Source organism: Corylus avellana, chromosome ca6 (assembly GCF_901000735.1).
Source record: "Corylus avellana chromosome ca6, CavTom2PMs-1.0".
NCBI lineage: Eukaryota > Viridiplantae > Streptophyta > Magnoliopsida > Fagales > Betulaceae > Corylus > Corylus avellana.
Genome location: NC_081546.1, coordinates 6,053,616 through 6,071,278, shown reverse-complemented (window position 1 = coordinate 6,071,278; position 17,663 = coordinate 6,053,616). Strand labels below are relative to the sequence as shown.

The 17,663-nt window shown below is 37.0% G+C and overlaps 2 protein-coding genes across 4 annotated transcripts in view; one reads left to right on the top strand and one right to left on the bottom strand.

Annotated features, from left to right (window-relative positions):
* Nucleotides 1–4,039, top strand: part of LOC132184363 (amino acid permease 3) — a 6,222-nt gene extending 2,183 nt beyond the window's left edge. Inside the window, exons 2-7 of the mRNA XM_059597976.1 lie at nt 1,833–1,956; nt 2,042–2,275; nt 2,374–2,467; nt 2,556–2,770; nt 2,881–3,035; nt 3,135–4,039. Of these exons, the coding sequence (XP_059453959.1) occupies nt 1,833–1,956; nt 2,042–2,275; nt 2,374–2,467; nt 2,556–2,770; nt 2,881–3,035; nt 3,135–3,788 (1,476 nt within the window). The 3' untranslated portion in view covers nt 3,789–4,039. The remainder of the gene's footprint in view (nt 1–1,832; nt 1,957–2,041; nt 2,276–2,373; nt 2,468–2,555; nt 2,771–2,880; nt 3,036–3,134) is intronic.
* Nucleotides 4,040–10,494: 6,455 nt separating this feature from the next.
* Nucleotides 10,495–17,342, bottom strand: LOC132184284 (auxilin-related protein 2). Of its 3 annotated transcripts, none has more exons than XM_059597855.1 (9): nt 16,331–17,335; nt 14,503–14,756; nt 14,153–14,409; nt 13,938–14,070; nt 13,736–13,833; nt 13,143–13,208; nt 12,775–12,864; nt 12,120–12,296; nt 10,495–10,943 (listed from the first exon to the last, which is right to left on the bottom strand). In XM_059597855.1, exons 1-9 carry the CDS (start codon nt 16,909–16,911, stop codon nt 10,905–10,907), a joined length of 1,695 nt encoding a protein of 564 aa, XP_059453838.1. In that variant the 5' UTR covers nt 16,912–17,335; the 3' UTR covers nt 10,495–10,904. The 3 variants fall into 3 exon arrangements, with proteins under 3 accessions (XP_059453838.1, XP_059453837.1, XP_059453840.1); XM_059597854.1 differs by having other exon boundaries at nt 13,935–14,070; nt 16,331–17,334; XM_059597857.1 differs by lacking the exons at nt 10,495–10,943; nt 12,120–12,296 and having other exon boundaries at nt 13,716–13,833; nt 13,935–14,070; nt 16,331–17,342.
* Nucleotides 17,343–17,663: the final 321 nt, after the last annotated feature.

Sequence of the window (17,663 nt, the reverse complement as noted above, 5' to 3'; positions counted from 1 at the left end):
TCATCTTTAGGAAAATCTATAGTATTGTATCATATTGGACCATTTTCTACTAACAAATCCCTTAATTTTGCATCAATATTTTTCCATTGGCCAGGGTCATAAATATTTGTAGCAAAAGAATTAGATACATCAATAACATTTTCATTATCTTCTAATTCTTTTTGATGAGTTTCTTGTTCATTTATGAGTTTTTCACCTAAATTATCCTCAATATTTTGTTTATTGCTAATAACAAATTTATTTAGAGCTCCTCTTTGAGATTCAATCAATTTGTCTACTTTTCTCTTCTTTTTTTTTTTTTTTTTTAAGTTTTTCATATCCAGATGCATATTTTCTAGTAGACATGTTTAATTAAAAATACTAACAAATTAAACAAACACGATTTATCAAAAAAAAATTATGACTATAATAAAATAAATGACAAAAATAGAACAATAAAACCTGATTTGGCAAAGGAATTATGAAGCAGTTCTTGGAGATAGGACAAGAGACTTAGTCACTCGGAGTCGGAGAGGAAGAGAAAATGATGAGATAGGCAGAGAAGAAAAACTCAGAAAAGAGCAAGCAAAGAGGAGAGGTAAAGTGGCAAATATAGAGACTCTGATATTTAAAATGCCCATGGTAGGCTTACTAGGCTGACAGCGGTTTATATTTTTGGCTCTTGGCTTTCCCTAGATGGCTAAATAATAAATAGAAAATAAATGGTAATATTTTATTTCTAACGAATATATTTTCTCATAAAAAACAAAACATTTCTAGAAAGAGGCTAAGAGGATGACTGCATGATGTAGGCGTGTACTGTAGCGTCAGGCGTGTAGAGCTCTAGGGAATTGGCATGTAATGATGTAGGGCTGAGCGTCGGTCGGTAATGTCGGTTTCGGTAAAAAAATTTTATTTTCGCCTTTCGAACCGACAATGTCGGTAAAGTCGGTTATTTCACCGACTTATTCCGTCAAATTTTATTTTATTTCGCATTTCGAACCAAATGCGGTCGGTAAAGTCGGTGTCGGTCGGAAGTCGGTAAAGTCGGTGTCGGTTAAGTCGGTATGTGGAAAAGTGGCAAATTTGTCGGTAAAGTCGGTCAAAAGTCGGTCGGTAAAGTCGGTTCGGTTAAAAAACCTCTTTCGCCTACCGAACCGAAAAATTCGGAATAAAAAAAATCATGCCGCCTATTGTCCGCCATTTAGTCGGTAACGGTCGGTGTCGGTCGAAATCGGTCGAAAGTCGGTCGAAAGTCGGTTAATCGGTAATTTGCTCAGCCCTACTCATAAGAATGAGGAAAAAAGAGGAGAAATTGAAGAAGATTGTTTGAGTCAGAGGAGGTGAGGCCTGGTGGTGGGGGTAGTGTGTTTTAGGAACACGGAAAGAAGAAAATAGTACGGGAGTCGGTCGTCGACACATGCGCACTCAGTGGGTCTTTTAGACCACGTGGGGGGTCTGTACCACCATTTTCATCCCCTCACGGGCCTCACCGCAGCTATATATACCCCACGCTCGCTCCCAAAATCAATTCACTCCTCAGCAGCTACAGACTGCAAGAGATCAGTCTCTGAGACACAAGCAAAAGCCTCTCTTCCACTCATCTTCTCAAAAGCTCTGAATCTCTTTGGGTTTCTGTGACTCTTGAGAGCGTGTCAAAAGCTCTGAATCTCGCTGTCAGTTGCTGCCTGTGAGAGTTAAAACAGCCATAACTAGGCTTAGCTCCATCGAACAAAAACACCCATTTGTTGCTTTCACAGATTTTACATTTAAGTTTACTTAAAACAAGACGTTGGAGCTTCTTTTGTATCTATCTCTCACCAAAAAAAGGCTTAATTACTTTTGTTGGTAAGATGGGTGACAACGCTGCCGCAAGGAACCAGCTTCCGCACCACCAAGTTTTCGACGTTTCCGGCGACAGCCACCCACAAACCGGCTCCAAGTGCTTCGACGACGATGGCCGTCTCAAGCGAACTGGTAAATTTTAGCATATAGAAAAACCAAACCAAAAGTCGTTTGTTGCTGAATGTTTTTGTTACCAACCCTGTTTTTTTTTTTCCAGGGACGGTTTATACGGCAAGTGCTCACATAATAACGGCTGTGATTGGGTCTGGGGTGCTGGCATTGGCTTGGGCGATTGCTCAGCTGGGATGGGTGGCTGGTCCTGCTGTCATGTTCTTGTTCTCCTTTGTGACATACTACACTTCCACACTCCTCTCCGCCTGCTACCGTTCCGGCGACTCTGTCACCGGCAAGAGAAACTATACTTACATGGATGCTGTTCAATCCAACCTAGGTAACTTTTGATATATTTTGACCGTTCCAATCAAATTGAAAAGGCGGTTGATTTTTCTTAAAAGTTTTTTGTATCTCAATATCTTTTTATTCTTCTAGGTGGAGGAAAGGTCAAAATATGTGGGCTTGTTCAGTACCTGAACCTTTTTGGAGTTGCTATTGGTTACACAATTGCATCAGCCATAAGCATGATGTAAGTTTGAAATCTTAAATTGATAGAATTCGGTGTTTCGAACTCTTTGGGGGGTGGCTAATGGGTCTTTTGGGTTTTGATCAAACAGGGCAATCAAAAGGTCTAATTGCTTCCACAGCAGCCACGACAAAGATCCATGTCACATGAGCAGCAATCCTTACATGATTGCGTTTGGCATCATTCAAATAGTTTTCTCTCAAATTCCCGACTTTGATCAGCTGTGGTGGCTCTCCATTGTTGCAGCTGTGATGTCCTTCACTTATTCAACAATTGGTCTTGCACTTGGTATCACTAAAGTAGCAGGTCAATATACCCAGATTTTTTTTTTTCTAAATCTTGACTTGTTTTGGAGAACTGAAATTGGTTGTAGTAAGGCTGACTTGGGTTTTCTTCTTTGCTTGCTCATTTTCCAGAAAATGGAAAGATCAGAGGAAGTCTGACTGGTATAAGCATTGGCGATGCATCTCTTGGCGCTGTGACTCAAACCCAAAAGATATGGAGGAGCTTCCAAGCACTCGGGGACATAGCTTTTGCATACTCTTACTCCATGATCCTTATTGAAATTCAGGTATATTTTAGAGAGAGTGCTTGACGGTCCCGGATACCCCGGTTATGAAAAACAAGGGAGTTATATATATACTGAACTAACTAATATGGTGTAAAACAGGACACGGTGAAATCCCCACCATCAGAGTCCAAGACAATGAAGAAGGCCACTCTAATCAGCGTTTCAGTCACAACCCTCTTCTACATGCTTTGTGGGTGCATGGGTTATGCTGCTTTTGGAGACAACTCGCCTGGAAACCTCCTCACTGGTTTTGGGTTCTACAACCCTTTTTGGCTGCTTGACATAGCAAATGCTGCAATTGTAATCCACCTTGTTGGCGCATACCAAGTTTATTGCCAACCTCTTTTCGCCTTCATTGAGAAATACGCAGCAAAAAGATTCCCGGATAGTGAATTTATCACCAAGGAAATCATGGTCCCGGTCCCCGGTTTCCGCCCGTTCAGACTCAACCTCTTCCGGTTGGTTTGGAGGACACTTTTTGTGATCACAACCACTGTGATATCAATGCTTCTACCGTTCTTTAACGACGTGGTTGGACTTCTTGGGGCTTTGGGATTTTGGCCTCTCACAGTTTATTTCCCTGTGGAGATGTATATAGCGCAGAAGAAGATCCCAAAGTGGAGCACAAAATGGCTTTGCCTTCAAATACTTAGCGTTGCCTGCCTCATCATCACCATAGCCGCCGCTGCCGGCTCAATAGCTGGAGTTGTTCTTGATCTCAAGACTTATAAGCCCTTCAGCACCAGCTACTAGTTAGGTTGAACTACTTCAATTGCTGTCACCGTTGATGAACATTTCTAAAACAAGGAAGAATTGGTCGTTAGGATTTCAGTTCTTGTTAGTGTTCATAACAACATCCTTAGATGGGTGCTTTTCATTGTCCTGCCGGTTGCTGAATTAGTCGACTTGTGTTTATTTTTAGTACTGTTTTCAAGAAAAACTAAGGCGGGACCTTGTATGTATATGTATTTGGAATTAAACCACAAAGTTGTTTCCTTCCTAAATACATAATTAATTACCCTCTATTTTCCACTGCAAAATGAAGAGCATAAGCAAATTACCTAATTCATTCTTCACACAATATACAAGTTTAAATCATTCCTTCCATGAAATGAATGCATGTGCAGAGACCACTACTGTTTCAGTCATGTAAGGCCAAAAAGGTCTCATCCCATACGTCAGAATTGGTACCTTAATTCACAAGCACCATCGAAGGTGCATATTTAATTTCACCACTAACAAATATAGGAAAAAATAGAGAATCAATCAAGACCATCCAATGCATACCGCCATAGGCGCATTCTATCAAACAGAAAGTGATGTCTCACGAGGCCAATAGACCATAAGTATCAATATATGTGATAACCTTTATAGGTGTATACAAGATCTGGGTCAGTGGTAGAACTGCTTACAGTAAAAGATGGGTCAGCTTCGGCATCTGTTAACCATCAATCGGAATGAGAAGAGCCCCCACCACCATTATTTCTAATGGTGGTGAAGAAATGATACTACTTGAAAGTGGAATCCATGGATGGAAAATAGTGTCCTAGAGAGAATATTTTCCAGTTAGGGATATATATATATATATATATATATATATATGCTAGTTTTCCGTAGAGGCAATGGCTTGTAATGCGTCCGTTACTACTCAATAGGGACCAAAGGAAAAAAAAAAGGAAAGGAAAGTGATGCCGGCATGTGAGTGCTGGATCTTGAAACATGTACACAGTACACCACTACTGATCACTCAACTCCATGTTCACTGAACTGAAGGTTGCCAGTTCAAGTACTGCATGCTTGGCTCATGATGGTTACATTCTAATGCCATTAAAGTAGACGAAATAGAGAATTAAGAGAAAAGGTGTTAAATTTTTTTTTTTTTTTTTTTTTCAGTAATGATATTTAGAGCAAGTTTGGGATTGAAAAACGCTTTTTGGTAAAAACTTAACGTTTTGGTCATTTTTTTGACTTTTTGGACTCTTAAAAGTACTTTCAAATTTTTTTATCAAACGGATACTTTTTTCTTTAAACAGATTTTTTGAGTGTTAAACACACTTGTAAGCCACTCAAACAAGCCCTTAGTAGACTTTCATACAGCTGCCATATAACTATTATGATGTGTTGATGAAAATCAATATTTGGATTAAAAAGGACTTGTAAAAATAAAAATCAATTAATTACTGATATTTACTGCCACATCTCGTAGTTGTATAGCAGTTCTACGGGAGTATACTAAAAACCAGTTCTCTTTTTTCTTTGCTTAACCATAGGAATCTAGGATCAACAAACCTACCCAATTGATTGATTTCCCTTGTGACATTTTAAATCATGAGTAGTGGTGGACCGAATAGAGTAAGAAAGGAAAGATCGAAGAATATTGTTCCTTGAGAGTCTAACTTTTGCAATCAACTCCATGCATTATGTTCAAATTTCAAATAGATCATTCCATTAATGTTTTGCCAATTATGTCCCTAAAAAAATTACCAAGACAAAATAAAAGGGCAAAACTTGAAAATTAAAAGATAAGGAGGGAGAAGGGGGAGTGGGGGAGTGGGAGTGTTGAATTGTGGGTGGGTGAGGTTGCCTCCCCCTACCTTGTCCACTTGGGGTGGGGGTGGTCTCCCCTAGCTAAGGGGTAGGCATATGTCTTTCACCCACCACCCGCAAGAGAGTGGGTAGGGTCAAGGCGGGCGGAGGCATAAGGCAATAAGATAAAATCAAGCATTTTTAATTTAAAATACTAATATAATAAATTTTTATGTTGAATATTAAAATTAATTTAAAAATGATCATAGCTAATTCATTTGGTCTTTTCTTGTAAGATAGTGGGTTGTAATTAGGATTTAATTAATTGTGTATTACTTAATACTTAATGTTATCATATATATATATATATATATATATATATATATACACGCAATAGAATATATGCAAAACCACTTAATGCATGTAAACTAAGCTTAATTCTAAATCTAAGCGGTCTTGTAATTCAAAGATTATGATTATTGAATATTAATTATAGTTATTTGATTGCAAACTATAATATTTTCTAATTGTTATTTGATAACTATAGTTTAGAGTAGTTTTTAGTTCATAAAAAAAAAAAAAAAAATTAAAAAATGAAACCCCAAAGAACCAAGAAACATTTAAAAAATAAAACTAAGGAAAAAATAGTACGCAACCAATTGGGTGATTTGACATATAAAAGCTATTATATATTCATGTAATGTTTAATTAATGTTAATATATTTTTCATTCGTGCTTTAGCCTCCTTATTTTAATAAATTTTTCATTAATGCTTTGGCCCCTTCCTATAAGAAGTTCTAGTTCCGTCCCTGGGTGGAGGGCTTACAAATTAGGGGGCTTTAGGCAGAGCCATAGTGGCCTAATTGGCCCTACTCTTGAGTTGGCCCTGAGTGGGTGCACATGCACATTCCTTCCATTGCAAGAAGGCCCCAGTACCTATAGGGGTAGACAAAATATCCGATTGCCGCCTACCAAAGCACTACTGACTGCCTATCGACTTTCCGCAGTCGATAGTTGGAGTTAAAAAATTACAAAAAAAAAAAAGGTTGTTTCAATGTTGGTTCGATTTGGTTTGGTAGGCAGTAGCTTTTTTATTTCATCGGTTAACTGAACCGACTTAATTGACTTGGCTCTCAACAGTTTTTTGCATCACTTGTTTAGCCAAAAAAAAAAACATTTAGGCCCAAAAAATCCATGTTAGCCCATAAAAAAGGCTTGGACCAATATAAAAGCCCATGACTAACCGACTTAATCGACCAACATTTAATCAACTTCACCAAGTTAAGCAACTTAACCGAAATGGTCGAAATTTATTATTGTCAGTATGATGTCGGTTAATTAATTGACTTACCCGACTTTTTCGGTTCAGTAGGCAAAAATACTTCTACGTACCATCATCGATTTAACCGATACGTACCCAACCCTACGCACCCATAGAGGAAGGGTGTGGCTCCCTCCACCCTCAACCAGTTGACGTGTGGAATTTCACATGTCACGGGGATGTGTGGTAAATCAACACGTCATTAAAATCCTAGTAGTGACACCATAATTTTTGACCTGCCACCTACATCGCTATTGACATGTCACCAACCATTAGTGACATTTTTTGCACTTAAAACGTCACTAATGGGTAGTCAGTAAAAGTTAATTTTTTTGTAGTGACTTTTTTTTTTTTTTTGGGTATGTTTTTTTGCTTTTTTAGCAAAATTTGTTTCATACGTACATTGTACTTTTGTATAAGAAAAATTGACGAAGAGTGGATTGAAGAATACATTTGAAAACTCAAGCATAATGCATGGAGTTGATTGCAAAAATAAAAACTAAGTGATTAATTTGATACTGAGTTTTACACTCATGATATATAATCTACATGTGAATCGTGATAGTTTCTAAAACAACATCAATTGAATGAGCAGAGAGTGTTAACATCCCTCTGGCCGCAGCACAAAGTGCTCCAGTACTCTTGGTAGTTGAAATAGTACTACTTTCTGCACGTTTCCCATGCACTGCAAAGGACAGATATGTGCATAGAGATTTCAGATATGCATGATATTGTGATACGCCACTTTCCCTTAAACAAATACGAACAAGCTGATGGATATATAAAGGAAAATTACAATCATCAAGTTTAGCACTTGAGATCGCCCGCCCACCAAACATAGATTTTCGTAATGATATATATATGCATGTGCTGGTCATGGGGCTCCCCATTTCAGCCAAAACAAAGAAAAAAATAGCATGAAGTGGTGCATATTCATGTAACTTGCATTGATTGTGGTTGAAGAGGCGGTAGTGGGGAAAGGCGGCCAACCCCCGCCGCCACGGGAGGGCAAATGGAGTGCAAGTGGTGGGCCTTCAGTCGCAGTCATCGGACTTTTGCTAAAGAATATCTCTTGGTGCTTTTCTTAAGGTCCAAGCCTGTGACGGCGTGACCACTAATGGGTTGTTGTTGCCTTTGGTGGTGGGAGTGGGCTTTCTAGGAGATACCTCCCTCTTTGCCAATAAAGATGGAGAAAAGTGTTTTCCTTTTACCATTATTACATATTATTAGTGGAAAAGGAAAGAAGAATCTCCAAGATTCAAGGGAAAGCAAAGATTCATTCACAAATTACTGTAGAGTTTCACTTAATTTAGACATGTTAATGCTAGAGCAAAGACAAAGCAAAGATCGTGATGATTCTTGTCTTTCTTTATTGTTTTATTCAATGGAGGTACATGTTTAGTTTGAATGGAGTGAAACTAAATTGAGTATTTGCTTGAATCAATTGATAATCCCATTTCAAATGAAGTTGCCATCTTACCCACATGTGACCACATGGTGATGCAATATAGTGACATGTTTGGATGCCTAAGCAGCATATAGATAAAATACTTGGTTAATTGCTAGGCGTTTATAGAATTTATTACAATTATTATCATATGTGGTAGGGTTAAATTGTAAACTACAACACCCACTTATCACCTTTGTTTCGTTAGGGGTACATGTGCATAAGAGGTCGTGGAGCCGAAAATGGGGTTTTCGCATTTCACCTCTGCCAGGGTCGAAAGAGTTGGAAAACCTCCAACTCTTCTTCTGACAGAGGCCATTTTCACCCTGCCTCTAGTACCAAAACGTTGGAGGCATAGTTGGGCAGAAGTGTCGGAAGAGATATGACAAAGAAATCTTGTTTGACGTTGTCCTAAACCATCTCCCCCATGGCTCTTACCTTCAATGAGTGAAGAAGACATAGAAAAACCGACTTCCAAACACTGAATTGCATAGAGATTGAGTAAAACCTAGAAGAAGAAGATGATGACAACGACGACAAAATTCAAAAAAAAAAAAAAGAATTAAAGAAGCGAAAACCGAGGCGTTGATGTGAAGAATGTGGACGAAGGCATAGTAGAGAAAAATAACAACCCAGGAAAGAGGGAGGGAGGGAGGGGCAACAAAATTGAAAAAAAATAAAAATAAAGAAGCGAAACCCCAGGTGTTGATGTGAAGAATGTGGACGAAGGCATAGTAGGGAAGAATAACATAAATAACAACCCAGGAGGCCAGGAGGGAGGGAGAGAGAGAAGGGAAGAAGTGATTTAAGGTTTGTGTAGTATTCAAAACAATGCCGTTTTCCCTTAAAAAAATGTCATTAACATAAAATGGTGTTGTTTTATTAGTTATGTATCTTTTTTAAAAAACAAAAAATTTTGTCGAAAACGAAAACCTTTGACTTTCATTGGAAACCAAAACAGGAATCCGCTTGCGCCTTTTGCCTACCATCGGAAGCTCACCTGCACGAATCGAAACCGTGTTTTTGGCAGGTCAAGGGTTTGAACCCCAAAAATCTGCACACCCTATGATGCATGTTACATTTATAGAGAATGAGTGGTGTAAGCATGTGATACTATAACTTAAAAGATGATGACACTGTTAATCAATGTGTAATTTAACTTAAACCATAGCCAATTCATCAGAAAAAACTTCCATTTCATTTTGTGATTTGCCCATCTCATTTACCTCTAAATATAGAAGTTTCTTTTTTTCTTTTTCTTTTTGAATTGTAACATATAATTGGAGTCAAATTCTTATGATCAAAGATTCTTATTTATTCCTCAGTTCATGACATTTTTGGCTGCTCCCACACTAAAGGAAAAACTTGGATGGTTACTTAACATGTTCTTGGACCAAATGGAGCTAAAAGAATGCCTTCTAGACTTCCAGTGGCCCATAGTTTTGTCCATAACATTTGTGGTTGTGCCATGAAAGGGAATGCATCCCAAATTGCTATATTAAAGAAAAGGTTAAAATGTGATTTTGATTTCCAAATTATATGTATAGTTTCAATTTCATTCCTAAAGTATCAGTTGTTTCAATTTACTCATCAAAATTTTTAAAAGAGAAATTAGACAAAAATTTGCTAACAACCAATCTAATAATGTGACATACATCCCTTAGCATCTAAGAAACGCATATTTTTTTAGTAACATGTGCTTCTCCCACATGCTTTTTTAATAACTATGGAACACATGTCACTTTATTATATTAGTTTGTAGCAAATTTCTATCCTATTTTCAGGCATCCAAAAGAATGTTAAATGCCCCAAACCAAACACCACCGCCTTAAGAATTAGGATCCTGTCAATTTCAAATGAATTGAATAATATCCAGTGAGTTATAGTTAAGAAGTATTTTTGTCCCCTTAAAAAGTGAAAAGGCAAAAATACCCCGTCTACTATAACTAACCGGATATTATCTAGTTCATTTGAAATGAAGAGTTCTTGTTTCCCACCTTAAAAGTTGTAACAGAACTGATTTTTATTTTTGTTTTCTTTTGGTAGGTAACAGAACTCTTTGACCGTTATAAAGATCCTCATATGCAAAATGAAACATAAGCCCAACGGTTAGTTGGCAGGTCAAAAATCTTCAATAAATGATACTCATACTATTACACAAAATCATTGACATAAATCTGTTCTTATAATTGTAGTGATTACCGACCAACTCACAGAGGGAGAGAACAAAAGGTCCCACTATCAAAATCATTGGGATGGGTGGATTTTAGGGTGGGTGAAACCAGTAAACCTTGAATATCCTACAAATTTCCTGTGTCAACATCTCTTTACAATTTACATGACTTAGAAAAAAACACGTTACTTTGCATGATATTGTAAGTATTACCTTGTCGAAAATCCTGCAGGCATAAAAAGAATGTTTCTAAACAAATGAGAGTAAGCAGAACTCAGGCCACAGTATTTTAAAACTTGCAGGATAACAGTTGTATGCATTTTCCTCCCCAAAAGAGATGCTTGTAATTTTGCTGACAAATGTAGCCCCAAAAACAGAAATGGAACAAATCACCAGAGGTATCTAAGAAAGTTCCTCCACATTGAACTTGTTCCAAGCTTCCTGTTTTTGAAGAGTGAGCAATAGTTGTCAAATTTGACACTAACATTAAAAAGAATTATATCTTATAATTTTGAGATCAGATGAGAAATAATGCAACAGTGGACACACAGCAACAAGAGAATGATATTCAGATCCTGTGACGACTAATTAAGAACCAATTAAGAAATATTTTTCGAGTTTTTGGCTGTGGTATGTGGAACATAAGCATCAATATTGCCAGTCAAAAAAAGCATTCTGTACTAGTTTCTCATAATATTTAATTACCACAGATCAACTTGCCAAATTGACATAAAAAAGATAAAACAAAGATATAACTGAAATTGGTAATAACCAGCAAGCAACAGTAAAACCTACTGCTAGCCCTTACTCATGAGATTATACCCACTCTATACAACAAAGTTTGAAACAAAAGTAATGGACACATGATTGCGTTAGCCTAACTTAGGTACCCGTTTATTCTATGCATGTTTTTTTTATAATAAGGTTTTAGATAATTCATGCATCTAATCTAAAATCTTATTATAAAAAAGCATGCATAGAATAAATAGGTACTTGCCAGGTACCATTTTGCCAGCCGGGCTAACTAGGGCTAGGATGGACATGGAAATGTTAATGCTCATTAAGAATAAGAGTAGTGCTACTCTTCATATCTATTTCACATCGGCTGACGTATAAGAAGTTTTTTTTTTTTTTTTTTAAGTGTCTAACATGGGAAGTCACTTAAAACACGCCACGTCAGCCGGTGTGAAGAATAGTATTACTTTAAGAATAATTAACATAATTGGTTTCCACTAGAAATGATGAACGAAATTAGTTTCCACTATAATGATGAATTAGGAACATCTAAAAGGAACCACAATTGTTGAATAATTTTTAGTTGTTAAATAACACATTTAGGTGATTAGTGTGAACAATATTGGTTGCAAGTTCTAAGCCAGAATAAGGAGACCACCATACGCTAAAAAAAGGAAACACACACATATTCGGGGTAAAAAGTCCACCTCATATATGTAACACTGCTTTACCAAACATTAGTTTCACTGAGATTTCTCCTTTAATTTTTATTTTTTATTTTTTATAAACTACATTAAGCATTAAGACAAATGCCTCTTTGATGAATGAATTAATTGCAAAGGTCTGATATGCCTTTTAAATATATATGAAATAGTTAGGTACCTTTAGGATATCAAAAACCTTCTCTGCAGTATATTTATGCTTGAGACTGGCACCTTTCTGTTGAACCTTATCAGGATGGATGCATAATGTTGCCTTTCTATAAACCTTTTTAACGGAGGTAGAGGTAATTATATCTGTCAGTAACACTGGCTGCCAACCACATTCAGGCCAAAGCACCTGTTTATCATTACAAAGGCGAAGGATTCAGTTATCTACAGAAAATAGTGTTTTTTTTTTTTTGGCAATTGTAGTCGAAGCATGGAATACTAAACTAGTCAGGATTCAGCAATTAAAGAGGTCACCATCATTCTAACTAAAATAACTACTGGTTTTCTCCTAAGAGAATAGATACGTTCTATGCAGGAACTCTGAGAGACCTCTTTTCTGAGCTTTGATTAATATGATGGTTTTTAACCTAGCCTTCTGAAATTCAATTCCACTAATGAAAATTGATATCATGACTTCACTTTCATAAGTTCTAATTCTTACTTTCTTTCCCTAGAAAACCACTAGGATGTGGAAAACCAACCATGTAAGTAGTTAACACGATCTACGCTAAATTATGAAAAGTGAAGAAGAGAAATCAAACTTTATTGATTTATCTATTTACTTATTTGAAAAGTAAGAAAATTAATGTTAATAAATTAAAACGCACATATTGCAATGATGATAACAGTGCACGCATATTGCCTTCCTTCCCTGCTGCCCAGCGCTTTATTTCAATATCCACGGTGTCAGCAATCCTCTGCCCACATAATGATTAAAAATACTAAGTAGCTATATCAGAGAATAAAAATAATGATATTAACAGCGGAAAAAGTACCAAAATAGATCAGAATTGTTTGTAAATTATAAGCCACGCCACCCCACCCTAAGCCATAAAGAAAAATGTAAAGACATAGAGAAAAGCATATATATCTAAGATGGATGACAAGAGATATAAATGAATAATTTAGAAAACCATCGTATAATAGGTTCTAAATCAATGCATCAGAAGTATGACCCAATACAGTAATCACTCACACGCCTTTCTTCTTGCTCCCGCTGAGTTAGGAGATCACGCTGGTTCATATCAGCCACTGCTTGTGCCTGAAAATACAACCACCGCAAACTGTCAAACCACCCCAACAAAGGTGTTTACAAATATAACCTAAACTCAATATTTGATAGAGTCACAGTCAATCTGCAAGGAAAATTGGCTATGTGCCATAAATCTAACATCAAGGCCATGCAGCTTAGTCTGGAAGCTCAAAGGCTAGTTAATTGGACTGCCTATAAGTTAACAGATGCTGGTGAATTTTTCAAGATTTGAAGGCCAAAGTGATAGAGGGGATAGAATGGTAACAAAGCCCCACAAAGTTTCACTTTATTTTTTTCAGACTAACTTGTGGAAATAATGGTTACTAAATATATAGGGTATAAGAGATTATCATAATTGTTCACTTTGGGTCTTATTACTTCCTTGTGACTGTCCCCTGTCATTTCACTTGCAAACTCCCCTTCACCTTTATATCAAACAAACTTTCAGCATTCATCAAAAATAAAGAGTGGAGAGAGAGATTAAATTCATCCATCCAAGAATATAAATATAGTTACACTAGGGGGTGAAAACACACCGCACGCTCCTGAGTCCTTTGTTGACGTCCCAATCTGGCTCTTCGTCTTTCTTCACTTTCCCCTTCAACTTCCTGAAATTCTCCAAATAATGGAGCAGCTTTTGCAAAGAAACATCATTAAAGAAACTAGCTTTAGAAGACATACCAAAAGAATAATTGCCACACTGGAAATGAGAATCACATTTCAACAAAATGTTACCACCAAAAATCGAAGAAAGGTCATCAACTATGAATGAAGTGGAAGGAGACTTCTTTATGCCAGCTGAGGTCTCAGAAGGCGTCCTCTGGAGCACTTCAGGACCTCTCTTGTGAACTGGTGCATCAAATACAGGGTCCTAAAACGTGCATGAGAAAGTCAATAATATAATCTAATTGATGCTAAGAAAGTGGTCATAATTATCACATCTATGTTCTCACCAAATTTGTAGCCCTTGATCTTGGTACACTGCTTGATCTAGAACCTATACTGAAAAACGACTCTAGATCATCTCCACCCTTTTGCATATTGCGGCGTGAAGCATCTTCAGCTTCTTTATACCTACTAGATTTTGTGGCTGAGGTCTTTACCTCTTTTTTACTAGTGCGTACATCTGATTGTTCCGCAGAATTATTTCGCACCCTTCCCATGGCAAAGTCCTCAAGTTCGTCAATTGAAGACACATGTGAACTCTTAACTGCATCACACAAACAGTATCCCAACTATTAAGGTTATGAGAGGACAGAAGGGGGATTTTTTTTTTTGATAAGTTTGAGGAAACAATAAGAACCTTTATATGCATTTGAAACTTGTGTTGGCTTTGGAGGGGGCCTCAATGATGGAATAGCATTTGATGAAATGCCAGGCCTTGTGCCTCCAGAATTATTCAGCTTACCGATTTGTTCCAGTGGATCTGAGAAAAGTTCTGAGGAGCTATATGCAGGGTTTGAAGTTGATTCTAATACCACAAATGGGTCATCTGAAGAAGTGAAGGCCACTTTAGTTGAATGAAAAGGTGATTCCCGAGGCTGACTAGTCCGACTCCTAGCATTTGTCCAGTGAAAGAATTATGAAAATGAGAATAAAGAGATTTGTCTAATAATTAACAATGCAAATAGGTCAGCTATGTAATAAAATTTTATACCAGAATATGGTCACATAAAGTATGCATCTTTCTAATGAGATGCAAGGTGAGGAACCAACTCACAAATAAGCTTCATAAAAAGATTGAGACCTAGTTAACTAGTTTAAGTAAATAAAATAGTAACAGCAATGGTTACAGTAGTAACAATAATAACAAACCACTCATGAAGTCACGTAGAAAGCAATAACACCAAATTCAAGTTTCAGAAAATTAACTAACCATCTAACAGAACTCGTGCGAATGTGACAAGTAAAACTTGAAAGTGAGTGCTCTGCCTTTCTAGTTTCAACCACAAAAATACATCACTTTAAGACAAGATGCTTCAACTGAATTTTTCAGTTATTAAAACTTCTCTTGATCATGGTACTCTTAATTTTTTAAACACTTTTTTATACAAATGATTAGTTACTGTTTTGTCAATCTCGTAGAATTGAACTTGATCCGATAAAAACATCAAAAACCAGAGAAACAAAAATAGTCTGAATTCAAATCCAATTCCAGCAACTTTGGTTGTCTACTGTCACCTCCAAAATCTGCTAATGCCATAACCTCATCATCTATTGCTTCCAGTATTCAGCTATCACCACTTAGTGCGCTGTACAGAAACCCTGATTTTCTTTTCGATGTTTAAAGAAAATATATTTCATCAGGAAGAAAAGAAGCAAAGAAAGTAAGCATCTAGCATCTGTTGGTGACAAACACAAAGCAATAATTGGTTTTTATTACCATGTGATTAGCAAGACAAACACGACCCAAATAATTGTGTTAGATTATTGTTACCTATTCGCTAACAATTATTCTATAAGTCAAGTCACCTCACTTGTGTACACTGCTATCTTCCACACTCTGCGAAGTAATCAAATTGAATGGAGGGTTTATATGCACCAATCTATAGGAAAATAAAATAAAATTTTAAAAAAAGCCTAAGCATGTAGATGTTCAGATTCAAGTCAGTGCCTAACTCCATATATCAATGCTTGATAAACAAAAATTACTATATGCATTTGAATGAGTTAAAGAGTTCCTATTATTATCCTAATATCCACTAAACAGATTAAAGCAGGGAAAATGAAGTGATGACTGCTGATTGACTTCTACATGATTAATATCTATCTACCAAAATAGAGGGAACTTTTATTACAGTTATGAAACTATCCCTGCTTTATGACATGGAATGTTGGGCACTCAGTAAACAACACATTCACTAAACATAAACATTTCAAACCCATTGCAAACTATCTCCAACGTTTTGGAAAAATAACAGACAGGGCCACATTTTCCCAACATATATAGTAAATTCAAAAACTTTTCGAAGAACCAAAATCACTTCATGGCCTCATACTAAAACTACAACTAACTTTGTTTTTATTTTTCCTTTAAGATAAAGAGCTTAACTATTGTTTAGAGCATTGGGATTCTACTAACAAAATTGAACAAGCTAAGCAATCCAAATTCTTTTCTAATATCTACATACCCATTATTGGGTGGACCGCTTCCACCAAACCCAGGTATCAAATCATCGAAATCACTCCCACTCTTCACCGATCTATTCCGGCTCGGACTCTTCGGTTTTGCCTCCACTCCACCCAAATTACCCAAAAGATCATCAATTGGAGCACTCTGTTTCGGCGGCGAAGCAAAAGAGGCAAACACATCGTCATTGTTCGCAGTCGCATAGCTTTTCAGCCCGGGCAATCCACCAAATACATCATCGTCGTCATAAATAGGCAACGACGAAGGCTTCTTACTCGAACTATTCGAGAATATCGAATCGTAATCGAATGAACTATCGGATTGCTTCGTGGGCTTATTGGGTCCCCCAAATAATAAATCACTGTAATCATCAAAACCTCCAAAATTCTGGGTTCTTGTATTTGAATGCGGAAGAGATCTGGACGAGTAGGAGGACGGTTTGGAGTTTAGACCCGAATCGAATCCGGAATTGAGGGGTTGGGCATTGCTTGAGCTGGTGGGTCGTTTCGACGCGCCCATTGGAGCAGCTTTCCCTTGTGGCTTCAAGCCGAACCGCTCGGTTAGGACGCCAAACTCGTCCATTTTTGTTTCTGGGATTCAAATTCTCGAGAATTGGATTGTAAATTGAGGCTAAACTCCGACAGACGGAGGTGTTTTTACAAACGTTTGACAAACGGGTCGTGTATGCGTACCTATACGCATGTATAAAAGAGAATTTTGAAAGTTGGATTGAACTACGAAAAGAAGTTGAATTATGGGTGTGAGTGATCTAAAGCGCAGAGAATCTGACCGAATTTCGTAATTTTTTCGATGAATTTCCAAAGAGAAAAGATTTGGGTGAGGAAGAAAGACAGAGACAGAGAGAAGAGTTTCAGGAGAAAAATGGATCTGTGAGAGGGAAGGCAAAGGTGGGAAACGTGGAGCCTACTCTACAACGATGGGTGGTTCGCCACAATATGTGGCACGCCTTCAGTTCGCTTCGTTTTCTTTTTCTTGCATCTCTATATTTTTTCCCATTATTTTCCTTGTCGGTCCTGAGAATCTTCTCCCTTCCCCTTTTTCTGATATTCCAAAATACTAAAACACAAAAAATAAAAACTCCATAAAATAAATAAATAAATATATCTAAAGAGAAAACCTTTAATCATGACCGTCCTCATAACACTCGTTTTATAGCCTTTAATTAATAATCAACATATAAGCAAAATCATAAAAAGTGCACAAAAATAACTTGGACCAAAATACACTAGATTTTAGGGTGATAAAATCCCTAAAGATTAACCTTCCACCTTTAGGTTTTAGTTTTAAATTCAAACACGGGTTTTGAGGCATTA

Coding starts and splice junctions, on each gene's coding strand:
- LOC132184284 (XM_059597854.1), bottom strand. CDS start 16,911: ATGGACGAGTTTGGCGTCCTAACCGAGCGGTTCGGCTTGAAGCCACAA. Junction 13,209..13,735: donor AAAGGACTCAGGAGCGTGCG/GTGTGTTTTCAC, acceptor TTGTATTTTCAG/GCACAAGCAGTGGCTGATAT. Junction 10,944..12,119: donor AGGTTTTTGATATCCTAAAG/GTACCTAACTAT, acceptor CTTCAAAAACAG/GAAGCTTGGAACAAGTTCAA.